We start from the raw sequence: 26046 nt of genomic DNA on the forward strand, positions 1-26046 counted from the left end.
TTCGAGCTTTATTCTGTAATGGCTTTGGCGACTGCGATCGTCTAAGGAGCAATAAAAAAGTATATCTTGGAGAACAGGTGAGGTCCCTGCAGACTAGAGGTGGGCAAATATCCCCATCTTCAAAAAAGGGGAGGGGGAGAAAAGAAAGGTCCTAGAACAGATAATTAAACAGTCAGTCTGCGAGCACTTGGAAAAGGATGCTGTGATTACTAAAACCCAGCTGTGCTGCCTGGGATTGATGGAATTTTGAGTACAACATCTGGAGAGCCATGAGTTCCCTACCCCTAATTGAGATGATCATGCCTGTTAATAAAATTGGTTCACTTTCCACTAGAGCCCACAGTACTACTTCCATTTCTGCGGGGGCGGGGGGAGAACCTACTTGAATGGTGTGTTTTCAGGGTCAACCATTGCTTTTATTCGGGCGGCAGCTGCTCCCGGTCCTATTCCCACTTCAGTGAAACAGGTATTGATATAATTGGGTGGTGGGCCTTCAAATTGGTCCATTCTTTCTTGAAGGATTTGCTCCCAATTTTCCAAATTTTTAATCACAGCGATACCCAGAGGTGAGGTGACTGGAAGATCTAAAACAGCAATGTAAAATTCAGCAACTATTCACACAAAATTGTATGCATTGGCAACAACAACAACAGGCCCCCTCCCACAGAAGGACTCAGGACAAAGGCCCATGCACAGATCTGAATAAGACTTTGCATAAAATTTCGCTTGTCCTTGATCTGGAAGCTGCTGTTAGTGCAGAATGTTGAGCATGATTGCTGTCAGGAGCGAGATCTTGTCAGCGTGTAAGACCTGTGTTCAGTGATCTATACTGGCTGCCAAATTGCTAGCAGGCCAAGTTCAAGGTGTTACAAGTATATCTGAAAGAGCGTCTCCACCCCAATCATTTTACCCAGACACTGAGGTCCAGCACCGAGGGCCTTCTGGTGGCTCCCTCACTGCGAGAAGCCAAGTTACAGGGAACCAGGCAGAGGGCCTTCTCGGTAGTGGCGCCCTCCCTGTGGAACGCCCTCCCACCAGATGTCAAAGAGAACAACTACCAGTCTTTTAGAAGACATCTGAAGGCAGCCCTGTTTAGGGAAGCTTTTAATGTTTGATGTATTATGGTATTTTAATATTTTTTTGGAAGCCACCCAGAGTGGCTGGGGAAGCCCAGCCAGTTGGGCAGGGTATAAATAATAAATTATTATTATTATTATTATTATTATTATTATTATTATTATTAAGCCCTTAAGAACTTGGGAACAGTTTACCTACAAAATCACCTTGCCCATATATGCCTACTTGGGCGCTCTGATCAGCAGAAGGGCCACATAAAACCTGTTCTGCATTCGTAAGAACTTCATCTTACACTTTGTAACTCCCCGCCTAGTGACATCAGGTAGGTTCCTTCACTGCACTCTTTTTGGCACCTGCTAAAAACATTCAGCCTACCCAGATACGTAGAATGTTGATTAAAAATAAATAAATTATCTTGCTTGATGTGTTTCCTTTGCAATGACTCTTCAGGTGCCTTGCATGCCATTCATAGAAGAAAGGTGGTACAGTCAAACCTCGGTTCTCAAACGGCTCCGTTTTCGATCCTTTTGGCTTCTGAACACTGAAAACCCAGAAGTAAATGCTCCAGTTTTTGAACGTTTTTTGGAAGCCAAATGTCTGACGCGGCTTCCGCTGGAGTGTAGGAAGCTCTTGCAACCAATCAGAAGCTGTGCCTCGGTTGTTGAATGTTTCAGAAGCCGAACAGGCTTCTGGAATGGATAACGTTCGACCACCAAGGTTTGACTGTATATAAATTTTTAATAAGTGAATACACGAATACCATTGAATTCAGTCGTATTTATTTTTGAGTAAACGTGCTTCAGCTTGGACTTAGGATTTGCTTCTTTACATAGAACTGTTTTCACAAAGCGTGGAGCAACTCACCAGGTATTTCTAAACCAGCAATGGGGAAAAAGGTCTTAATATTGTTCAGAGCAAGTTTTACCATCGCCAAATGAATAAGAGCCCAGCTGCAGGGGGAAAAAGGAAAAAATTGAAATGTTACCAAGTGCAACACAAACTCTCGCTTTTTCTTTTTGCAACAGCTGGTGTTTAGCACCACCACTTCAACTGCATTTTAAAATGTGTTCCACAAAACAAACTGGATCTGAAGGTGCTCAAGAACTGAGTGCTCAATTGCCAGAACATGGGGTTGTAGTATACCAAGTCAAATTTGGAATAGACCTACTGAAATGAATGAACCTAAGTTTGTTATGTGACATAATGCCAATGGGCCTATTCTCTGTAGGATTAGCACTGGGTAGAACCCATTATACCGTATTTTTCATCCCATAGGACGGTCCGTCCCATAGGACGCACCAAGTTTTTTGGGGGGGAAATAAAGGAAAATTTTTTTTCCTTTATTTCCCCCCCAAAAGCAGGTTGGGGAAACCGAACCAGGTTGAGGAATGGCGCTGCGCCTCCCTGCTGTCCCCCAAGCATGTGGGGCTGGCCAATGTCTGCCTCAAGCGGCAGGCTACTATCCGCAGCGTGGGGAGCCCTGCGGGGAACTCCTGCAGAGCTCCCCATGCTGCGGATGTCTGTCCGGTGTGCGGGGCGCTCTGCTTCAGGGCGTCCTGCGCGCCGGGCGGCAGGCTGCTATCCGCAGCGTGGGGAGCCCTGCGGGGAACTCCTGCAGGGCTCCCCATGCTGCGGATGTCTGCCCGGCGCACGGGGCGCTCTGCTTCAGGGCGCCCCGCCCGCCGGGCGGCAGGCTGCTATCCGCAGTGTGGGGAACCCTGCGGGGAACTCCTGCAGGGCTCCCCATGCTGCGGATGTCTGCCCGGCACAAGGGGCGCTCTGCTTCAGGGCGCCCCACCCACCGGGCGGCAGGCTGCTATCTGCAGCGTGGGGAGCCCTGCGGAGAACTCCCGCAGGGCTGCCTAGGCTGCGGATGTGTTCCCGAAGCGCTGGGCACTCTGCTTTCAGGGCGCCCGACGCTCCAGGAAGCAGGCTGCTATCCGCAGCCTAGACATCCCTGCGGGACCTCCCGCAGGGCTGCCTAGGCTGCGGATGTGTTCCCGAAGCACCGGGTGCTCTGCTTTCAGCGCGCCCGTCGTTCCGGGAAGCAGGCTACTATCCGCAGCCTAGACAGCCCTGTGGGAACTCCCGCAGGGCTGCCTAGGCTGCGGATGTCTTCCTGGTGCCTGGAGAGCGAGAGGGGTCGGTGCGCACCGACCCCTCTCGCTCTCCAAGCTTCAGCGAAAGCCTGCATTTGCCCCATAGGACGCACCCAGATTTCCCCTTCATTTTTGGAGGGGAAAAAGTGCGTCCTATAGGGCGAAAAATACGGTATTTTAAGATTTGCTTTTAACAAGCAAATCAAAGGTGATATCCAGCATCAATCATACTCAGAACATTCTACTCAGTTCAGTGAGTCTACTCTAAAATGCGATTAATATTGGACCCTAAGGTAGCAAACTGTTTAATATAGCTTAATTTATTATTATTATTAAAGCATGAAAACAACACCTGCTTTTGCTACATCTCAGCAACTAAAACAAAAGAAACTCAGATTTTTAAAGGAACCAAGTTTCCCCCTTCTGGCACCACACCTAGAAATGAAGGCAGATTATTGATACATGAAATATAACTATAACCCTTCAGACGTCTATCCCTTCAATAAATATGTTGCCACCCTGATAGATACAGACATATTTGCGCTACCCCTTTCTGCAGTTTCACCTTAGCATCTGATGAAGTGGATTGTTGACTAGAATAACATACGTATGCTATTTTGTAAGAAAGCGCTTCTAAAATGTTAGTCCCTTTATTAAAATACAGATTAGTAAAAGGGACCCCCAGCAAATCTAGTTTATATCCAGTGCTTTTTTTCCTGGGGGGATGCAGGGGTACGCAAACACCTAAACATTTTGTGACTCTAACGGGAGAAGAAACTAAAATTTATATAAAAATTAGTTTCTTCTCTAGCATGGTGAATCGTCAGTTCCATTGTTACCCCCGATGGCAACCTCATTTCCTATCACGGTGTTTCCTGAATCTCAGACGGAAGCAAGCGTTTAATGTGTGAAGTAGGAGTTGGAATATAGCACTGTGACTGGTCAGTTTCGTTGTTACCACCTCCGATGGCGGCTTCATTTCCTTTCCTGATGTTTCCAGGAGGAATCATAAAGATGTTAGTGCACACAACCTCATGCCAATGTGGAAGTTACTGTGAGCTGTCTGCTGTGCAATATGAAGTAATGCATGTTCTTTGTACTTTTGTCCATTCGCTGTGTTTATTTCCCCCGATTTGAACTGTAAAATGGAGGTTTTCTAAGCATTTTTTTAAAGAAAAAAACAGCACTGTTTATATCAGAAGAGAAGCTGAAGGTTCTGCATGCATCCATTTCAGCCCCTGCTGCTACCTGTAGGAGTTGGCATCCTTGTGCTCCAGGATTTGCATATCGGAGAGGAAAGCATCCTCATCCTCGTCTTCACTGTGGATGCTCTCATCAGAATCATATATCACACCACTGTCTGAAAAAGGAAGGAATGGCTGTAAAGAGAGGACAGAGTGAGATATCAAAACATGTTTTACACCACATTGTTTTTTTCCACAGATGTTACTTCGATTCATAAAAGGAAAAGGGACCCCTGACCATTAGGTCCAGTCGTGGCCGACTCTGGGGTTGCGGCACTTATCTCGCTGTATTGGACGAGGGAGCCAGCGTACAGCTTCTGGGTCATGTGGCCAGCATGACTAAGCAGCTTCTGGCGAACCAGAGCAGCGCACGGAAACACCGTTTACCTTCCCGCCAGAGTGGTACCTATTTATCTACTTGCACTTTGACGTGCTTTCGAACTGCTAGGTTGGCAGGAGCAGGGACCGAGCAACGGGAGCTCACCTCGTTGCAGGGATTCGAACCGCCGACCTTCTGATCGGCAAGTCCTAGGCTCTGTGGTTTAACCCACAGTGCCACCCGCGTCCCTACTTCGATTCAAAGGTGCAGGAAAAAGACACAATCTTCATTATAGGAATCACCGGCCGCCATGCTGAACTCGGAAGGAAGCATGCAGAGTGGACTTCACTGTGAATACCCCCCCCCCCAATCTACCACTAAGGGATGGCAGAGGATTGTGATCCAGGCTAGATTCTGTGGTGAACCTGCTGCCCCCACAAATCTGTCCTACCAAACCGGTCCTAGGGAGCAGGACACAGATCTGTGGTTCAGTCCACAGATCTATGAATCTTCCTTGGCTGGTTCCCCCCAAATGAGGGGACTGGTAAGAAGGAACTTGAAAGGGAATGTTAAGAGGGGCAACTCACCCCAAAACCACAACATTAGAAGCACGGATAGAATGTGCAGTGTGGATCAAGGAAGGTACCACCAGGGCCAAAAGGATCCCTGCACATTTCACATACACAGAGTCATTCCTTCCTTCCTCCAGTGGTGCCCCCCCCCGCCCTGTTCCCATTTTTCAATGTTCCAGAAGGCCTCCCCGTTCTCCAGATAAACCTTTTGGGTACTCAGTTATCTACTGTGGAGTTAAGAGGGGACATGAAACCACGCCTCAGTGAACTTCCCTGTGTTAACTCATCTTGAATCCAAACTAATGTGACCAAAGGAAGACGATGAGGGCCTCGGAGATCAAGGCCAATGGGGAAAGGTTACATGTGCTCAACTCTGAAAGGTCCAGAGGGTGGCAACACGAGAACGGGGCCTTTTCTGCAGTGGCTTCCCGTCTGTGGAATGCGCTCCCCAGGGAAGTTCACCTGGTGCTTTCAGGGAAGTTCACCTTTAGGTGCCAAGTTAAAACATTCCCTTTTTGATCTGATCCTATGCTCTTTTAAAATGTGGCTCTTTTGGAGGGGGGGTTATTGGGTTGTTGTTATTATTATTATTTATTTATTTAGTGGTTTTATATCTCAATTTTATTCTGTGAACCACCCTGAGACCCCCGGGTAAGGTATAGGGAAATGGGATCCCTGACCATTAGGTCTAGTCGTGACCGACTCTGGGGTTGTGGTGCTCATCTCGCTTTATTGGCCGAGGGAGCCAGCGTACAGCTTCCAGGTCATGTGGCCAGCATGACTAAGCCGCTTCTGGCGAACCAGAGCAGCACATGGAAATGCCGTTTACCTTCCCGCCGGAGTGGTACCTATTTGTCTGCTTGCACTTTGATGTGCTTTCAAACTGCTAGGTTGGCAGGAGCAGGGACCGAGCAACGGGAGCTCACCCTGTCATGGGGATTCAAACCTCTGACCTTCTGATCATAGGGAGGTATAGAAATTCAATAAATAAATACATGTGTTGGGAATGTTTAACCTGGAGAAGAGGGAATTGAGAAGTGGTGTGATAGTAACCTTCATATATTTGAAGGTACATGATGTGGCCAACTGTTTTTCCTATAGCTCTGGAGAGAAGGACACGAACCAGCGGGGCTGAAGCAAAATGAAATGTTAAGGAATAAATTCCTGAGGGTTTACATTAATCAACAGTGATATAGGCTGCCAGGGAAGGTGGTGTACACTCCTTTGTTAAAAGATTTCCAAACAGAGGCTGGATGGCTAACTAGCAGGGGATGCCATAGGATGCAGGATCCCCAGCATCAGTAGTGGGTTCAGCTAGATGACCACTGAGGTACCTTCCTGCTCCTGCCACCCTCCAATTATTATTGTTAGTATACCCGGAGGTCTCAGGGCGGTTCACAGAACAAAATCAAAATAAAATCCACAAAATATATAATCAAAATATATAATCAAAATAAAAACAAAAACCCAATACGCCCCCCCAAATAACCCACATTTTATAAAGGCATTTTAAAAGGTCAATCATATATATATATATATATATATATATATATATATACACACACACACACACACACGCACACGCACACAATATATTTCACATACGGTTGCCATCAGAAATGATTATTTAATTTAATTAAGGGTTATTATCAAAATGTACAGACTTTCAGCTGTTTGCAAGGAGCAAAGTGGCATAAATGATACTTTCAGCTGTTTGCAAGGAGCAAAGTGGCATAAATGATAGTTTAACTTTTTAAAGGTGATGATGGGTGCTGCTGCCTTTGTTTAAAGGGAGGGAGGGGAATCAGGCATACTCGAGATAAACAAAAAGAATTACCTTTGCGACAAAATAGTCCAACATGCTGAGTTCCGGAGGGATGAATTTTTCTTTGTAGGACGGTCTTTCTGCAGGCACAGGTGGAGGGACAACACTGTCTTTGACTGGCCTTCCTGGCACTAACATTCTCATGTTGAATCTGCGGCGATGCTTGTCCATTTCTTCTGAAGGAACTGGAGGGGCTGAATGTAGAGGGGTTTTAATAGCTACAACTGTGGCCACGAACCGGCACTTTTAATCATGATGTGGGTGTGCATTTCAATCCTAATCAAAAGTGCACAAGTAATCAAGAGTTGTTAGACTGAAAGCATAAGCAGTGATAAAGCTCTTTGGTACAAAGTCCATACCTTAAAAAAAGGGGGAAGGGCAGAGATAACTGTAATCTTCAGACAGATCCTATGCAAGTAGAAAGCTACTTCGTATGCGATGAGAAAAAATAGCAATACGTAAATTAATTTGATCAGAGGAGCCTCCTAGTTTTAGAACTGCATTTCCTTACAATGCTACTTAGGTATTTGTTCAATGTTAACGTCATGCAGATAAAACTGGATTATTTTCCCCTCTCCCAAACCCTGGTCAAGCTGTACTGAAGATTACACTTACTTTCGAAACAAAATGTGCTCAAATTTTAAAAGTACAGATCTTCTCTCTAACACAGGTGGGGCTAGGAATTAAGACAGCCGAAATACAGTCAGCAAGCTGACTCATCTAACACTGGTCAAATATTGTCAAACATCAGTCAATTTTCTTATTTTTTAAAAAATCAATTTATCAGGAAAAGTACCAAAAAGGTTTACATCCTCAACAGTTTAGACTTCTACTCTGATTAAAAAAATAAAATGAAAGGGGGCAGGGAAGCATGTTACTGTGAAACAATAAGGAGAGGTATTTTCATTTTTTAAAAAATTCAGTGGTTCATATTTGTGTGCTAACAAAAGTTTCTCTTCTATAGTGCTATTAAAGTCCAGGAACCTGCAGTGTTATGGCAAACAGTTATAACACAGCTAAAGATGAAGTTACATTGAAATTAGCATAGCAATTGCAAAAGAAAAAGAAAGTCAATAAAAAAGGTAAAAGGTAAAGGACCCCTGGACGGTTAAGTCCAGTCAAAAGGGACTATGGGGTGCAGCATTCATCTTGCTTTTTAGGCCGAGGGAACCAGTATTTGTCCATAGACAACTTTCCAGGTCATGAGGCCAGCATGACTGAACCGCTACTTGAGCATGGAGGACCGTGATGACTGCCAGAATGTATAGAAAGTCCGTTTACCCTCTTGCCGCAGTGGTACCTATTTATCTACTTGCACTAGCGTGCTTTCGAACTGCTAGGTTGACAGGAGCTGGGATAGAGCAACGGGAGTTCAACCCGTTGTGGGGATTCGAACCACCGACCTTCCGATCAGCAAGCCCAAGAGGCTCAGTGGTTTAGACCACAGCACCACCCGTATGATGTTCCCTTTTGTTCCTCAAAGTACAGAACATGCCACTTAAGAGTTAAGAGGGAATAGCAGAATGCACCTGTCTCTCTTATCATTGCCCCCAAGAGAGCCAATGGTTGTGTTTGTATGTAACACTAAACTACAGTTTGGAACCGCAGGGTCATGGGAGTGCAGTCTGTTCAGTTTCTGGTTCTCCTCTGGTACAGCCACAACAAGGCTGCAAGGTTTCACTTCCGTTTTCAATTAACTATCACTGAACCAAACCTGGGTTTAGTGTTAACCATGGTTTAGGGAAACAAGGTAAAAAGGTGAAGGAGCCCTGGACAGTTTAGTCCAGTCAAAGGCAACTATGGGGTTGTGGCATTCATCTCGCTTTCAGGCCGAGGGAGCCGGTGTTTGTCTACAGACAGCTTTCCGGGTCATGTAGCCAGCAGGACTAAACCGCTTCTGGTGCAATGGGACACCGTGACGGAAACCAAAGCACACAGAAATGCCGTTTACCTTCCCACTGTAAAGGTAAAGGTAAAGGGACCCCTGACCATTAGGTCCAGTCGTGGCCGACTCTGGGGTTGTGGTGCTCATCTCGATTTACTGGCTGAGGGAGCCGGCGTATAGCTTCCGGGTCATGTGGCCAGCATGACTAAACCACTTCTGGCAAACCAGAGCAGCGCACGGAAATGCCGTTTACCTTCCCACGGTAGTGGTACCTATTTATCTACTTGCACTGGCACGCTTTCGAACTGCTATGTTGGCAGGAGCTGGGACAGAGCAACAGGAGCTCACCCCGTTGTGGGGATTCGAACCACCGACCTTCCGATCAGCAAGCCCAAGAGGCTCAGTGGTTTAGACCACAGCACCACCCGTATTCCTTCTGAATGCAGTTAGGTAGGCAGTCAATGCTTTTGCGATTCACCTCTTCTGCCAAATTTACACAACTCTGCTCCATTTGAAACTTGCATCTCCCTGGGTATACAACAGATGGTCAATAGCTAAGGCAATTCTTAAGATTCATTGAATATCTGACAATATTTGACCATGATGAAATAACGGGGAATCACTTGACCGGTCAAACCGATTTGACTACCCATTCCTACACACAAGTAACGTCTGGCTACAGTGCACATCTTTACAGACCTTCATTAACGTCCTTTGTATCATCAGAAACTGGATCAGCTACTAGATTTAAAGAAATTTGTCTTCATTAGAAGGGAAAAGGGCATTGTGGAATGAGACAGGGAGGAGGCATTGTGGAAATTAACTCTACAACCAGTTGTTTAAAATTAAATATATAGAGAGGGAAAGGGAAAGAGGGAGAAGGAGAGAGATGTCAACTAAAATGAAAGAAGTAGCTAGAGCTGAAATTTTCCAAGATCTGAAAATCTACTAAAATAAAAATACAACACACACAAAAGCACACACAAACAACCCAATATATGCACCCATTTCTGATTTCATAGCTTCTTCACTATTAATATTTTTAATAAATATTTTAATTTTTGTCAGGGTAGGAGTCAAACTATAATAGAAGTGAGAGGCCCGTTTTAAATAAAAATGTTCTTCTAAAAGTATATATTCATTTTGAATACATCCCTCTTTAATGAATATTTCATATCACTTTTGTGAACTGCTCAGATATGTATATTTTACTAAGTGGCGTATAAATATTGGTAAATAAATTAAGTTAAGAGCTTGCAAGAGTGAGGGGGTTTGTTGTCTTAAACTGCAAGCATAACTGCTGCAGAAGTATGATCACAATGGGACAAATGAGAAATAAAAAAATAAGATCATGCATATAAACTTCAAAAACTCGCTCAGTGCAGACACAGAAATTAAGCATTGTGGTTTATCTGAATTTAACAGATTAGGATTACTTTATTGGCAACCGAAGAGAGCAGGGGAGACAGCCCTTAGTAGTTAAGTATAAAAAGAACTTGCAGGTAACAGGCAGCACACCAAAAACTGATCCAAAAGTAATAAAAGCAGATCAAAGATTGGTCTCCATTATGATAAGCCCTATTCATAAACCCCCAGTTATGAAGAAAAGAGAACGCAGAAGATAAAGGAGGAGGGCATCTTCCAAAAGCAGGAAAGCGAAAAACAAAAATCCATGCCAAAAATATCCAGTTTGGAACATATTTCTTTCTAATGGAAAACAAAACACGCACAGCAATCAGCACCCAGATTCTCTCACCATCCTTCTGGCATAGACGCTCTGAGTCACAGCCAGAAGCCATTTCATTGCTATTTGATAAAGCAACCTGGTGCGATGACTGCAGACTTTTTAAGGACACTACGTTTTCTACGTTGGTGGTTAAGCACTGCGGTTTATCTGAATTGAACAGATTAGGAGACTGATTACTTTATTGTCTGCGGCAGCTTAGAGGCTCAGAGGCGGTAAACAAATTGGAAAAGCATCTGCGTATATTCTGAGAGCATACAAAACATGGATGTATATATCAATCACTAAACCAGCTCTGCAAGAACATATATACTATATTTTTGCATGCAATTTGTCCCGTTTTCGTCAGGGAGAAAAGATGGGCAAGGAGACAGACCGAAAGCTCACCCCCTAGAATCCTTACTTAGCATCTCCTGAAATTTTACCACTCGTTGCCCACAGACAGTCAAGCCTTTCCTTGTGGTCATAAGGACTATAGAAGTAAGGCTGGTATTTTCAGGGCATAAATCCTTGGCCTAAGAACAAATTAGGTACTTGCACTGCACTTTTACTAGCATCTGAATGGTCTTGTATGGCGGTGTAATGGTTCTAGGGGGTTGCTCATGCGTAAGTTGGCGCCACACCTGGCTGGGTTACCTGGGTGAACCCCTTCTGTCTGGACAGCCACCCATCCGTGGCTGTCTCAATAGCTGGCAGAATCCGTCAGTGGGCGTTTCTTGAACTTCTTCCAGCGGATGGGCTGCCTCTCTCCCTACTGGGACCCTCTCCGGCATCCCTCTGGAGCCTTCCCTCCGCCTCTGGCTCCGATGGCAGTTCCCTGTCAGGCGGCATCTATATTCTGCATGCCGGTCTTTCTAGGATTCGTCCGAGACCAAACTCCCTTGCTGCTTTTGCTACTGAAACATTGGGGTTTGTTCTTTTCTTGTATGCTTTTCTTGTATACATTTACTCTATGTAGCTGCTTTATTGATGCTCTTATTATGAGATTATTCTTGCAGTTGTTGATTTTGTGATATATGGTATTGTTCTGGTTGCTGTACGCTGCTTTGAGCACAATTTTTTAAAAAATGGCTAAGTGGCAACAATTTATGCTGAAAATGTTCTTGTGCAAGCTGTGTTCGGCTGATTTCCTCCAATGCATCCATCCCTGTCACAAATACCACATACTTCCTAAGGGGCACAGTGGGCTGCAGTGGGCAGGAAGTCTCACTGTGTCAGTTTCCTCTAACGCAAACTCTGGATTCCTAGCCAATGCATTTATGAAGTGTTCGTCTGTACAGCCTTTTCCCACTAGGCAGTTAGGCCTTTAAAAAGAGTATAATTCCAACTCAGAATATAGTTCCAAACAACCAGGTCCTATGCATATTCACTTGAAAATAAATCTTACTGAAAGTAACACATCTACACAGTGTAGCTAATGTAAATTTTGAGTGGAAGATTAACAAATGGTAAAGAATCAATGCTAGCCCTACTTGGAGCAGATCCCATTCAAGTTAGTGGGCATGGCTATTCATGCATCTCAGTGGGACTACTCTGACTAGGACACTGGATGCAACCCTCAGTGTTTGCATGCAGGAAATTCTATCTATTTAAAGTGCTGTGTGCATAATATAATCAAAAGACTGCTGGTAGGCCTGCTCACGAATACTGCCAAATCTGAAAACCAGAAGCCTTCTGCACACAGGGTTGAGATGAATAACTGCTGTCAAAGTGGTTTAAACCCGATGAAGTGAAAAATACATTGGGAAATGGCTTATTTTACAGGAGTTTACATTTGATGAGTTACTGGTAGCTTGGCAGGTATTGTCAGTTTCTTCCCCCTAGAGGATGCCAGCTAGTAAAATGGTATTAGATCACACTTTCTCATTTGGGATGCAACAGGAAACAGCAGCTTAAGTTAATCAGGATCAGAACGCTGAAACCAACATGCAAAGGGGGTATCGGCAGGGCAAAGGTGGAATGTGCAGGCTTGGTGCTCATTCCTGCCTTGTTAAGCTTTAGTTCAGCAAGCCAGGATGGTAAACGTCCAAAGTGTGCTTGTGGAGCAGCCCCCCTTTCACAAATAGAGAAATGTATACCATCGACCCTTAAAATCATGCAGTCGAGGGGCCTCTGAAGACCTTTTCCCATCGTACTGGACAGGGATGAGGAACCTGTGGCCCTCTAGATATTCCTGGACTACAGCTCCCACCAACCCCAGTCAATGGCCATGCTGGCTGGGGTTGATGGGATTTGGAGTCCTACAAATATCCAGAGAGCTACATGTTCTCCATCCCTGATGCAGGAGGATGCTTCAAGAACATCAAATGCTTCCACAGTGCTGGGATGGAACAAAATACCCCCAAGCTTAAAAGGAGTATAAGAAAAAGTGTTTTAGATTCCAGGACTGTGCTTTGAAGTTTGTATTGTAACTCACAAAATTCTCATTCCCAATGCCTCCCACGCCACCCGCGTTTACAGTCTCCTAGGAGATATGCTACCTGGAATATTTTCCGATTGCCGCCTTGGTTTGATCACAAGTTTTACTCCTCCTCCAAAGACAGCAGCCCACATTCGGTTATTCAAGGGGTGGGCTGCTAGTCGAAACAATTCGTTGCAAGCGTTGGTAGCCAGAGCATGTATCAGCAGGCTTAGGTAGACTGCTACAACAGCTTCACAAAGCAAGACATTCAGCTTTGGCTGGTCCTCATCCTGGGCTGTATTTAAGAGGTTTATGAGTGAGCTCACACCTGCAAAAACAAAGATGAGAAGAGATGATGGGCACATTAGATTATGATGTGTTTGTCCATTCTCCCCGCTGAAATATGAGAGGCACCATCAGTATTGGCACACCACCGGCTCTTGAAGGCACACCTGTTTAGACAAGCATCCTTCTGGTCTCCTGACTGGAATCTCCTCTTTTAACTGCTTGCTTAATTATACATTTGAATAGTAAAGGTAAAGGAACCCCTGACCATTAGGTCCAGTCACGGCCGACTCTGGGGTTGCGGCGCTCATCTCGCTTTATTGGCCGAGGGAGCCGGTGTACAGCTTCCGGGTCATGTTACCAGCATGACTAAGCCTCTTTTGGCGAACCAGAGAAGCATGGAAACGCCGTTTACCTTCCTGCCAGGGCAGTATCTATTTATCTACTTGCACTTCATGCTTTCAAACTGCTAGTTGGCAGGAGCAGGGACCGAGCAACGGGAGCTCATCCTGTCGTGGGGATTTGAACCGCCGATCTTCTGATTGGCAAGTCCTAGGCTCTGTGGTATAACTCACAGCGCCACCCACGTCCCTATACATTTGAATAGTAGATGCTTATTTTAATGTTTTCATCAAATTGTTATAGTGTGCATTTTAATTATACATGCTTTTTTAAAGTGGTCTACACTTGTGAACTGCTTAGAAGTCACCCTGGCAATTAATTGTTATATAAATAATGGAAAAAAAGGATAACAGCAATAAGAATAACAGAACTATCTCCACTTAATGCGCCGAGATATGATCATGCAAACATGAACCCAAAGTGTCCAGATGACAGAATGTGTATTGAACAGAACTTTCTCCGGCCTCCTTCCAAATTACATTTTAAAGACAAAATTGGGAAATCCATTTTATATATGTACCAAGTTATTAAGATACCCAATAGTTACTGTTCTGAATTTTCTATATAAAAAAAGAAAAAAACAGTTACATTAAAACAATACAAAACCACTACCTCCACCCCCTTTATAAAAGCAGCATTACAATAAACTGGAGCTAAAAACTATTACCAAGTAGAAATCAGATATCAAATCTGTCTCCTGAGGAAAGCACATGCTTTCTAGATTATGCTTCCAAGATTTGCCAAGGAAGTGTCTTCACTTGGACAGTGAAAAACAGTTGAGGGTGAGACAGGAGGGAAGTTCTACCTCAAAGAAGCTTTTCAAATCCCCTCATTACTCAGACATTGATGGCATTAGCAAATTCAACAGGATCTCCTTGTAAACTGGGCATATCGTGCAGCCGGCTTGTTTCATCCAAGCAGTGTTTCAGTAATCACATAAGCCCTGTGCAGGCAGACAGTAAAGAAAGCTGTGCCTGTGTGAGAGATCAGGATTGTGCTTTCCACTTTTGGCAGGTTCCATGCACGTAGGCTCTGTACGCATGATTTGCAGGGTTTCCATCAAGCTGAAGTGAGCCTATATGCAGAGGCAGTGCTTGCTACTGAAAAGGGGCCCTTGCCTATCACATACCGTATTTTTCGCTCCATAAGACACACTTTTTCCCTCCTAAAAAGTAAGGGGAAATGTGTGTGCATCTTATGGAGTGAATGCAGGGGGGAGGCAGGCAGGAAAACCCCCAAGAGCCACACACAAGCTCCGTGCGGCTCTTGGGGGCTTTTCCCCAGGAGGGAGAAGGGACTGACACGGCCAGTCAGTCCCTTCTCCCTCCTCGTAGAAAAGCCTGCAGGAGCCGTGCGCTCCTTAAAGGGTGCGCGGCTCCTGTGGGCTTTTGCGATAGGTAGGGGTATTGCCATAGCCGCGCAAAGCCCCTCTGGCCGGGAGAGGCCGTGTGTGGCTAAAGAGGAAGCCAAGACAGTGAGCGGGATGGATCCTGCTCGCTGTCTTGGCTTCTTTGCTCTTTGGGGCTGGGGGGGAGGGAACCTGGGCTTCCCCCGGCAGCCCCAAAAGCTCTGTGAGAAGCGGACAGGCTGCACGCATAAGATTTTTTTTTCTTGATTTCCCCCTCTAAAAACTAGGTGTGCCTTATGGTCCAGTGCGCCTTATGGAGCGAAAAATACGGTAAATCTGAACGCAACTTACATACAGGGGAAGAGCTGTAGCTCAGCAGTAGTTTTCCAGTTCAATTCCTGGCATCTCCAGGTAGGGCTAGGAGAAACTCCAGCCTGAAATCCTGGAGAGCCACTGCCAGTCAGTGCAGGCAATATTGAGTTAGATAGACCATGGATCTGACTCAGTATATGGTAACTTCTTACATACTTGTGCTAACTTATATGAATCAAATCTTAGCCCTCCCCTAATTATTATACTATTTAAGTTTATTGTTCTAACCAAAGACCATGACAAACCTGCGGCGACAGTACCAATAAAACAATATAGATCATACGTCCATAATATGAGCCAACATCCATGATGTAAGAGAGGTTGCCAGAGACACCAACAAACTCAAATCCAGCTTGATTTCAAATTAAACCTCAGAATCATCACAATTTACAGTGATTTTATCTCCGAATCTTCACAACAATTTATGGTGATTTTATGTAACTCCTTTTTTCCATATATCTATATGGTTCCCAGATGATCTACAGGTGGTCATTCATAACTGGCCAGTGAAGAAATCCAGTGGAAGAATGAAAACAGAATCTTAACTAGATGCAGGAATTCAAGCCACATGGCCACTCACTGCTAACAGTATATGAAAACAAACAATGGCTTGTCAATGCAGGCATTGTGCCAAATAGTAGTTAAGCTTACTCTGCTTCATGGTTTGGCTTGGTTTTTGAACCGAGCCTATACAGTTGTACCTTGGATCCTGAATGCCTTGCGACTCTAATGTTTTGGCTCCCGAACTCCACAAACCCAGAAGTAAGTGTTGTGGTTTGCAAATGTTCTTTGGAAGCCAAACGGCTTCTGATTGTGTGCAGGGAGTTCCTGGAGCCAATCGGAAGCCACGCCTTGGTTGTCAAATGTTTTTGGAAGTCGAACGGACTTCCGGAACGGATTCTGTTTGACAACCAAGGTATGACTGCACACCTATTGAGGCACTTGCATGATATAATAATAATAATAATAATAATAATAATAATAATAATAATAATAATAATTTATTTGTACCCCGCCCATCTGGCTGGGTTTCCCCAGCCACTCTGGGCGGCTTCCAACAAAGACCAAAAATACACTAAGATGTCGCACATTAAAAACTTCCCTGAAAAAACTTCCCTATTGTTAGGGAAGGTGAGTTGTCTTACCAGGCCACTGTGCAGGCAATGAATTTGGTGTAGCATGCTCTTCGATGCTCTCGGTCCTCAGTCTGCGACGGTCACTCAACAGCAGTCCTTGATAAACCATTCCTGTAAACTGATTTGTTTCTGTCTGACTGCTAAAAACAAGTTTGATTTTGTTGTTGTTAATATGACAAAAAATGGCAATTGAGTTTCAATATCCATTTCAAGATTTTGCACATAAAGGGTGGGCTCCAATTGGTGCATTTGGACTCACTGAATATGATCCTAAGGTAACTTGAGGCAGTTCACCAAAGGAAAGTTTCATGTCTTTTCTGTCTGCATCACTTCCCGTGCAATTTGGCCTCTTTAGAGAGTGAGGGTTGCTGGGAGAGGAAGGAGTCAGCCCCAAACTGGGCATGGATCTAAAGATAAGTAAACTTAAGCAAGCTTCTATCCCTTTCCTTCTCCAGCAGCCACCCCCCCCAAACTCCCCAGAGCGGGTGGCAGAAGAGACAGAAGGGGGAGGCAAACTTTCCTTCCATGAACTTGCTTAACCTATCTTAGTCACAAAAAGGCTTTTGATTCAGTGGAGTGTCTGCTAACAGAAGGAGAAGGAAGATGGTTTTGGCCAATTACCCCTCCTCCCTGCATCCCCCCAGATCAGCTCCAGACAGTGAGGGAACCTTTCAGAAAAGTTGGTAAAGGGACTGCAGGAGAAACAGGAAAAAATAACCTCCCTTCCTCTTTCATTAGTGGACACTTCTTCTGGATCAAAACCCTTTCCATGAGACCCAACCAGGTTTCATCTAAAGATTCCTGTTTACAATTAGGCAGAAAGCTTCTTTATTCTTCTGATCAGTGTCTATGTGATTATTCTCTTCATTACAAAATAAATTGATACCAGGGCTCTTTACTCCACCACACTAGCTGGGAGAAGCAGCCTTTTTAAAAATTCTGATTGCATCCTCATACAATTTGCTTAGTGCCTTAAAACCACTGTCAACATTCAGAACAACCGTCACAAACAAGATGAGACTATATAAAGCAAGTGACTACACAGTTTATGACTACTCTGGACTACAATTTACAATCTCCCTTTTTAATTTTAGAATTATTAGACTGTCCCTGATCAGAAGCAGAGAGTCCTCATACAACCTACTAAGCACAGAAAAGAGATTACCTGTAGCTGTGGCTGTCACACAAGGCTTGGTAAATAGATGCAGAAAGGGAAGCGGCTAATGAATAGAGGGTATGCACCTAAAAGAGGAAAAATACAGCATTTATTTTACAAGGGTGTAATTAATATATGCTTTTTCAAACTAGCATGGCACTGAACTTTTGGGCAAACTGATTTTGCATGAAAAGCTGCCGTTTTGGAGGTGTGGCTGTGCATGAGAGGCAGAAAGTATCCATGAAAAAAAGGTAAACGGCATTTCCATGTGCTCTGGCACTCATCACAGTGTCCCGTTGTGCCAGAAGCAGTTTAGTCCTGCTGACCACATGACCCAGAAAGCTGTCTGCAGACAAATGCTGTCTCCCTTGACCTGAAAAACGAGATGAGCGCCGCATCCCATAGTTACCTTTGACTGGACTTAACTGTCCAGGGGTCCTTTACCTTTTTACCCATGAAAAAATAAATATCCACAGTCTTTTAAGCCTTTTGTTAGTTCAGAGTAACTAAAGATGCACCCCTTTCAGCTGGCCACATCTTGCAAGTAGAACAGAACTGCTGCTCTTATGTGGTTTGTTGCTCTTTAGTATTCAGTCTGAGTCCTGCACAAAGCAAGGTTTTGCTTTGCCATAGGACACATGCAAAGGACGCGGGTGGCGTTGTGGGTTAAACCACAGAGCCTAGCACTTGCCGATCAGAAGGTTGGCGGTTTGAATCCCCGCAACAGGGTGAGCTCCCATTGCTCGGTCCCAGCTCCTGCCAACCTAGCAGTTTGAAAGCATGTCAAAGTGCAAGTAGATAAGGTAAGGTGGGAAGGTAAACGGCGTTTCCATGCACTGCTCTGGTTCGCCAGAAGCGGCTTAGTCATGCTGGCCACGTGACCCGGAAGCTGTAAGCCGGCTCCCTTGGCCAATAAAGCAAGATGAGTGTCGCAACCCCAGTCAGCCACGACTGGACCTAATGGTCAGGGGTCCCTTTACCTTTACCTAGGACACATGCAAATGTCAGGAAGGTACAGACCTACTCCACTGAAGCAGAGGGCTTACACCATAAAACCCCTGTGTGTATACAACTCTTTTTTCATTTATTTATTTTTCATTTATATCTTACTTTCCACCAAGGAGCTCAAGGTGGAATACATGGTTCACCTCTCCTCTCCATGGTTTTCTTTCTTTCTTTTCTTTTTTAAAGGACTCCTGGATGGTTAAGTCCAGTCAAAAGTGACTATGGGGTTGTGACGCTCATCTCGCTTTCAGGCCAAGGGAGCTGGCGTTTGTCCATAGACTGTCCATAGACAGTCATGTGGCCAGCAGAACTAAACTGCTTCTGGCGCAACGGAACACCGTGATGGAAACCAGAGGGCACAGAAACGCCATTTAATTTCCTGTCACAGCAGTACCTATTTATCTACTTGCGCTGGTGTGCTTTCGAACTGATAGGATGGCAGGAGCTGGGACAGAGCAATGGGAGCTCACTCCATCACAGGGATTCAAACCACCGACCTTCTGATTGACAAGCCCAAGAGGCTCAGTGGTTTAGATCACAGCGCCAACCGCGTCCATGTTTAACCTCACAACGACCCTGTGAGGGAGGTTAGGCTGAGAGACTGGGACTGGCCCAAAGTCACCCAGCAAATTTCATGGCCAAGCATGGATCCAAACCCTTAGTCCAGCACTCCAACCACACTGGCTCTCAAAAATTCTGCTCTGCTCAATTCTGCTCTGCTCAATTCTGCTCTGGTTAGGATCCGAACCAAGGCTCCCATGCCCACAATACCACTCTATGACCATGACAAGCTACCCAGATTCTTGCTACAGCACGCATCAAACCATACTCTTCACATTCTAAAAACTCATTTCTCTGTTTGTTACCTTTACGTCTTCAACATTAGGATGGGGTGGTGTTTTCATCTGCACAATAGTATGAAGGATATCGTGGATGTGGTTATTTAAATACAGCACAGGGTTGGCTATAACCGTTTTTGTTGAAGCAATGCTTGCCGACAGTAACGGTAGTGTAGTGGGTAACGGGAGGGGCGACTGGAGTTGCTTGACTGTCGTTTCCTAGTGGAACAAAAACAAAGCCCAAAAAAGTGTCACATGACTATGAGCATTGCAGCAGTCTGAGATCACACAACAAATGTCCCATCGGTCCCAGCCAGCATAGCCAATGCTCAAGGATGATGGGAGTTGTAGTCCAGCAAATATGTAGAGGACCACAGTTTCTCCCCAGCTTACAGAATATGAATGGAATTGATTGAGAAATGGCATTGCTGCTAAAACTGCAATCAAGGTGGAACCACCAAGAGAAAGGTTTTGCAAAAGGAAAGGAAACTGGCCTTACGTTGGAGACAATGCTATAGGAGACAATGGAGATAGGGGAAGTATTTAGAAGAGGGATAAAGGCAATTTATGAAAATCAAAAAGGGAAACTTATTATAAACAGTGAAATTTCAAAAACGCTTCCAATAAGTAAGAGAACGAGACAAGGGTGTCTCCTTTCTCTGCTACTATTTATTATGGTACTAGAAACTTTACTGACAGCTCTTAAGAAATGAATCAGAAATAAAAGGTATAACGTTAGGTAGTAAGTCCTTCAAAATGAAGGCTTTTGCTGATGACCTAGTCATTCTAACAGAAAACCCAATAGAATGTATTGTTAAAACGTTAGAGAAAATATATAAATTTGGTGAAGATAATTATTTAAAAATGTTATATGGGTGGTATATGACCCCTAGTAAACTGGCAAAAATTTATAAATTGAAAATGAACAAATGCTGGAGGTGTAATATGAGGAGGGAACGATGTTACATATGTGGTGGGGGTGTAACAAAATTAAAAATTTCTGGAACTCTGCCTACAATGAATTGGAAAAAAAATGCTTAAAATCACATTTGAAAAAAACCTAGAGGCCTTCCTCCTGGGAATTATGGATATTAACATCCATGAGGGAAAAAGAAAGTATTTTTATATGCCACAACGGCGGCAAGAATGGTAATAGCAAAGGATTGGAAAGGGGAGAGAGTTCTAACAAAGGAAGAGTGGCTACTCAAATTTTGTGAATATTTAGAGTTAGCAAGAATGACGGAGGTAATTAGAGGCCAACCCACACAAAAAGCCAAAAAAGACTGGCTATGCGTAAGAGATTACATGAAAAAACATTGTTCTCAAACTATATCCTGGTTATGTTTTGACTAAATCTTATAAAGAGTACAATGGAAAGAAAAAGAATTGGGAGAATTGAATGAAATAAAGAATAATGAACACAGTAAGAAAAAGATCTGTAAAAGGAAAGCTGCAGTGAGGTGGTGGGAAGTCACAGGTGGAAAAAAGATTTGTATGGGAAGATGCATAATGTGTTAAGTTAAGAATTTATGTTGTAGAGAAATCAAGAATATATGTATATGTACAATTTACAGTGGTACCTCGGGTTACGTACTTAATTTGTTCCGGAGGTCAGTTCTTAACCTGAAACTGTTCTTAACCTGAAGCACCACTTTAGCTAATGGGGCCTCCCGCTGCCGCTGTGCGATTACTGTTCTCATCCTGAAGCAAAGTTCTTAACCTGAGGTACTATTTCCGGGTTAACGGAGTCTGTAACCTGAAGTGTATGTAACCTGAAGCGTCTGTAACCCGAGGTACCACTGTATAGTCAATAAAAAAAGAGAACGGAAACTGGGCCTTACCTGCTGCGATTCTTGCAGCAGAAACTTGAGCTCCATTCTCACAGAGGCGAGACCACCGCCCTGTGCCCCGTGTAGGCTGCAGTAGCTTAGGAAAACCCTCAGGAGCGCCTGGTTCTTCTGCAGCCACCACTTCCGCCGCTCTGCGTGCTCGCGCTTGGCTTGCAGCCTACGCCGCTCGATCTGGTGCCGCTCGTACGAGCCGATGTCCCCCTTGTCCCCCACTTCTTCTCGGTCAAGGAGGTCCCCGTTTATCTGGGCGCCTGCTTCACCCTCGCCCTTCCCACGCGCTTCGTGGTTGCAGATGTCATGCAGAGCGGCAATTTCCTTCTCCAGCCAGTTGTAGAGCTGGAAGCGGAGCTTCCCTCCGTCGACTTCGTAGCCGGTGGCCAACGTTCTCAGCTCCGTCATGAGGATTTTGAGGCACGCTCTGAACTTCAGCTGCTCAGCGATCACGTCAACTTCAATGTCGTCGATATAAGCATCATCGCCCGGGCTTCTCCCGGCTTGCTTTGCACTTTCTGGTTCCTGTTTCGAGCCCTTCATTTGCAAACCATCCTCCTCCTCCTCTTCCTGCGAACTGCTTTTGTCTTCCCCCCAGTCCAATTTTAGAGGCTCATCCTCAAACGTTACTGCTGGCTTACTCCAGTCAACAAGGGCTGCGGACTCCATCTGACCCATCAAATCCGCTGAGCTCTCTCCGGGCTGCAACCAGTCTGCAGCACTGCCTTCGCCCGACGCCTTTGGTTCCAATTTCACACCATTCTGCGCAGCAGGACTCTCTCCGGCTTCTTCTGTCTTGATGAAGATATTGGATTTGCTGCTTATTTGGGGGAGCTTGGAAAGGACTTCGAGGGCTAGCACGGGACACCCCACTTTAAAATGAGCATTTGCAGTAGTGAAAAACAGCTTTCTCTCAATAAGGTTGATTCTGTCGATCAAGCTTTTCTCGGCTTGCAATCCCAAAGTGGCAAAGGCTCCATCGGGCAGGCAAAAATTTCTTCGGATGAGCAAGGGGTGAGTGCGAAGGTAGTTGTAGAAACTGAAGACCACAGGATTGCATGATTTGACAATGACTAGAGAAATCAGAGATTAGTGACACATCAGAAATAGTCATAATGGCTATGGTAATTGAAAGCAGATCTGGAAAGTCTTTGGGGTTAAAGGAGGGGGGATACATACATGTAAATCAGGGGTGACTATCCTGTGGGTTGCATCTGGCACCCCATTTCTTTGCCAACCCCAAGACCTCGTCCTAAATTTGTCATTGAAAAAATTGCAAGTTTTAAAGAATGGTTTGATGATCTGCCCCCTTGAACTATCAGGATGCCAAAAGGATTTTCTTCCCCTTGTCAATAAATAAATAAATTAATATACTAAAAAAACAAAAACAAAAACCCTTCTTACTGACTGGTCCCATAGGTATTCCACTGCAATGTCAACATGGCTTTTAAAATGGTTTTAAATTTTAATATTCCGTTTTAAAAAACATGGGTCCCTGCTGTGATTCTTCCAATGCCAAAAAGGTTTTGTGACTCCCCTGCTGTAAACAAATGGAGAAACTGCTTTAAAAAACCAGGGCTCATTAGGTTGCAAAATGTGACAATGCCCAGAACATCAGAAACGGGAGGTTCAGATCTCTGACAGGCAGAGATCTATAGTCGGAGCTTTGGAGCTATTTATTGGCTTTTCTCTTTCTAATGGTGATTATTATTACTTAGCAATACATTATATATAATTTATTAATTATATTTATATAACCGTGACCACTGCCAATGTTGTAGGGCTGCTGGGGCTTTAATTTTTGTTTGTTTGCTTTGTATTTAGTGCCTGGTTGTTTTACCCGTATTTTTCGCTCCATAAGACGCACCAGACCACAAGACGCACCTAGTTTTTGGAGGAGGAAAACCAGAAAAAAATATTCTGAATCTCAGAAGCCAGAACAACAGGAGGGATCGCTGCGCAGCGAACCCTCTTGCTGTTCTGGCTTCTGGGATAACTGCGCAGCCTGCATTCGCTCCATAAGACGCACACACATTTCCCCTTACTTTTTAGGAGGAAAAAAGTGAGTCTTATAGAGCAAAAAATACGGTAATTGTTGTTCCTTTCCGTTCGTTCTCTGCAAGCTTCTATTTTATTTGAGTTATATTTTAGCTGCAAGTTGCCTTGAGGGTCTTTTCGGCCCAGGGCAATGAAAAAAACCAACCAACCAAGTGCCTTAAATAAGTAATTGAAATGAAGCAACATTCCTTCCAAGACTGAGGCTCTCCTAACGATCTGAAACAGTGGCATTGCGTCCTTTGCCGGTGCCCAGGGTGTGGCGCAGAGGGTGAACATAAAAGCCGCTGTGTCGACCCAGCCTTTGTTGCCAACACTGCTGGGCAAGTGTGGGGCACAGAGGGTTCGCAGGCCCAAGGTGTACCACTTGTGCGCCTGCGCATGGGGGAGCCGAACTGGCCAACATGGCCCTTGGCAGGTGCATCCACTCAACATTGGCCGGGCAGCCATTCAGTGAGGTTGATGGGGATATAGCAGCAGGGCCAGGCCCAGACAGGTTGGGGAAGGGAGGGGATCCCTGCGGGGGAACGCCTGGTTCGCACCCTGTCCGAATTGTGCGCCCGGGACTCGGCCCAGCTGCCCCTCCCCCAGCAGGCTACACCCCTGATCTGAAACAGTCTTTACCTGGGTTTTCATCATCTTCCTTTGGTGTTTGTTCCAGTAAAGTGTCGAGTGCTCTAGTGTACTCTTTCATTACCCAGTAGGAAAGACTTCGCAGGAAAGGGTCCGGGTGCAGTTTTGCACAGCTGAATCCACTTCCATCTTTCTCACAGCCCAATATCTTCTCATAAAGGATGGCTGTATAGGTGGAGGAGATCTCAAATTCGGATTCATACAGACGAGCGATAACCATAGCTAGCTGGATGTCTTCCATCTTCTCAAGACACACCTATGGAGAAAACGAACACCAAGGTTCCATAAGCGCACTTTAATTTACAAATATTTCTGCGTTTATTTATTACGCGTAGGGCAGGTTGCAACGAATATAACACCACGTGAAAAACAGTTAAAAACAATTTAGAGTCGCAAAAGGAAGATGGGTCCAAGTTTTGAAATGTCAATATAAATGTAAAATGAGTGAAATGTATAAAATGAGTGAAATGTACATACTTGAAAAGTATAAATAAATAAAATTTGGGAGAAGGGAAGAGACTACAGTCATACCTTGGAAGTCGAACGGAAGCCCGCTCGACTTCCAAAATGTTCAGAAACGAAAACATGGCTTCTGATTGGCTGCGGGAACCTCCTGCAGTCAATCGGAAGCCACGTTGGACGTTCGGCTTCCAAAAACAGTTTGCAAACCAGAACACTCACTTCCAAAGAGTTTGCGGCGTTGGGGAGCCAAAACGTTCGAGAACTAAGCTGTTCAATAACCAAATTACGACTGTACTACAGATATATGAATGAATAGAAGAACCTACAAACCACCACAACAAAAACACCCATGTATTTGGGGCAACAATACCTCAATAGCATCCTTTAGTGACCCAGCCAACAAGAAAAAGGCAGCCGACTGCTCAAAGCGCTGTTTCCCCAGCAAAGCAAAAGCATTTTTCAAAGCTGCTTTGCGCCATCTATCTTCACTGAAGTTATGGCTGAAGAACTGTGTCATTTTCTCATCATGCTGAGACCTGTGTTGGAAAACAAAGGGAGATAGATATGTCCATTAGGGCTGCACCTTCTGTGCACATTCAGCCAGAGGTAAGGCCTCTCAAACTCAGTGGGACTCACTGCTGAGTCAACATGAAGAAGGATTGCACAGGAAGCAGAGTATCAACTCGAAAAGAGGCACAAGTCTCTGTAATTTTATACAAACTTTCGCCTATATCCTAACTGGGTTTTTTTCAAGGGAAGGTAAGATAAAGGTAAAGGACCCCTGGATGGTTAAGTCCAGTCAAAGGCAACTATGGGGTTGCAGCGTTCATCTTGCTTCAGGCCAAGGGAGCCGGTGTTTGTCCACAGATAGCTTTCTAGGTCATGTGGCCAGCTTGACTAAACCACCTCTGGTGCAACGGAACACCGTGATGGAAACCAGAGCGCATGGAAATGCCACTTACCTTCCGAGTGCAGTGGTGCCTATTTATCTACTTGCACCGGGGTGCTTTCGAACTGCTATGTTGGCAGGAGCTGGGACAGAGCAATGGGAACTCACCCCATCACGGGGATTCAAACCGCCGACCTTCTGATCGGCAAGCCCAGGGGGCTCAGTGGTTTAGACCACAGCGCCACCCGCGAGGGGAAGAAGGAAAGGCCAAGTTAATGGGACTTACCGAAACAGACCCCACACCACTGCTTTTTTCTTCATCGCAAGGTAAAATAGCGCAGCATCCAAGGCATCGTTGTTCCTCTGAAATGCTGCTTTTGCAACCTGTCATATTTAGGAGAAAAAGAAAAAGAAAGTCCACAGTATCACAGAGAGTAAGGGCTGCAAGCAGATTAAA

At 44.8% G+C, this 26046-nt stretch overlaps 1 protein-coding gene and 1 long non-coding RNA gene across 12 annotated transcripts in view; one reads left to right on the forward strand and one right to left on the reverse strand.

Annotated features, from left to right (window-relative positions):
* LOC309328947 overlaps positions 1-26046 on the forward strand; it is a 340017-nt gene that overhangs the window by 248844 nt on the left and 65127 nt on the right. The gene's annotated exons all lie outside the window — the stretch shown is intronic.
* The window catches only part of DMXL2 (Dmx like 2), a 109737-nt gene that overhangs the window by 20872 nt on the left and 62819 nt on the right, over positions 1-26046 (reverse strand). For 4 of the 10 annotated variants that reach the window (XM_081838591.1, XM_081838586.1, XM_081838584.1 and 1 more), the window contains 13 exons: positions 25876-25973; positions 25071-25236; positions 24230-24494; positions 21551-22623; positions 19737-19928; positions 17875-17951; positions 16719-16849; positions 13246-13494; positions 9721-9762; positions 7149-7330; positions 4425-4555; positions 1942-2027; positions 383-584 (listed from right to left, as the gene is read on the reverse strand). In XM_081838591.1, coding sequence (XP_081694717.1) covers positions 383-584; positions 1942-2027; positions 4425-4555; positions 7149-7330; positions 9721-9762; positions 13246-13494; positions 16719-16849; positions 17875-17951; positions 19737-19928; positions 21551-22623; positions 24230-24494; positions 25071-25236; positions 25876-25973 — 2894 coding nt within the window. The remainder of the gene's footprint in view (positions 1-382; positions 585-1941; positions 2028-4424; positions 4556-7148; positions 7331-9720; positions 9763-13245; positions 13495-16718; positions 16850-17874; positions 17952-19736; positions 19929-21550; positions 22624-24229; positions 24495-25070; positions 25237-25875; positions 25974-26046) is intronic. The other 6 variants (XM_081838592.1, XM_081838589.1, XM_081838588.1 and 3 more) reach the window with 3 other exon arrangements.

Source organism: Podarcis erhardii, assembly GCF_964252035.2.
Source record: "Podarcis erhardii genome assembly, chromosome: 14".
In the NCBI taxonomy this organism is placed as follows: Eukaryota; Metazoa; Chordata; class Lepidosauria; order Squamata; family Lacertidae; genus Podarcis; species Podarcis erhardii.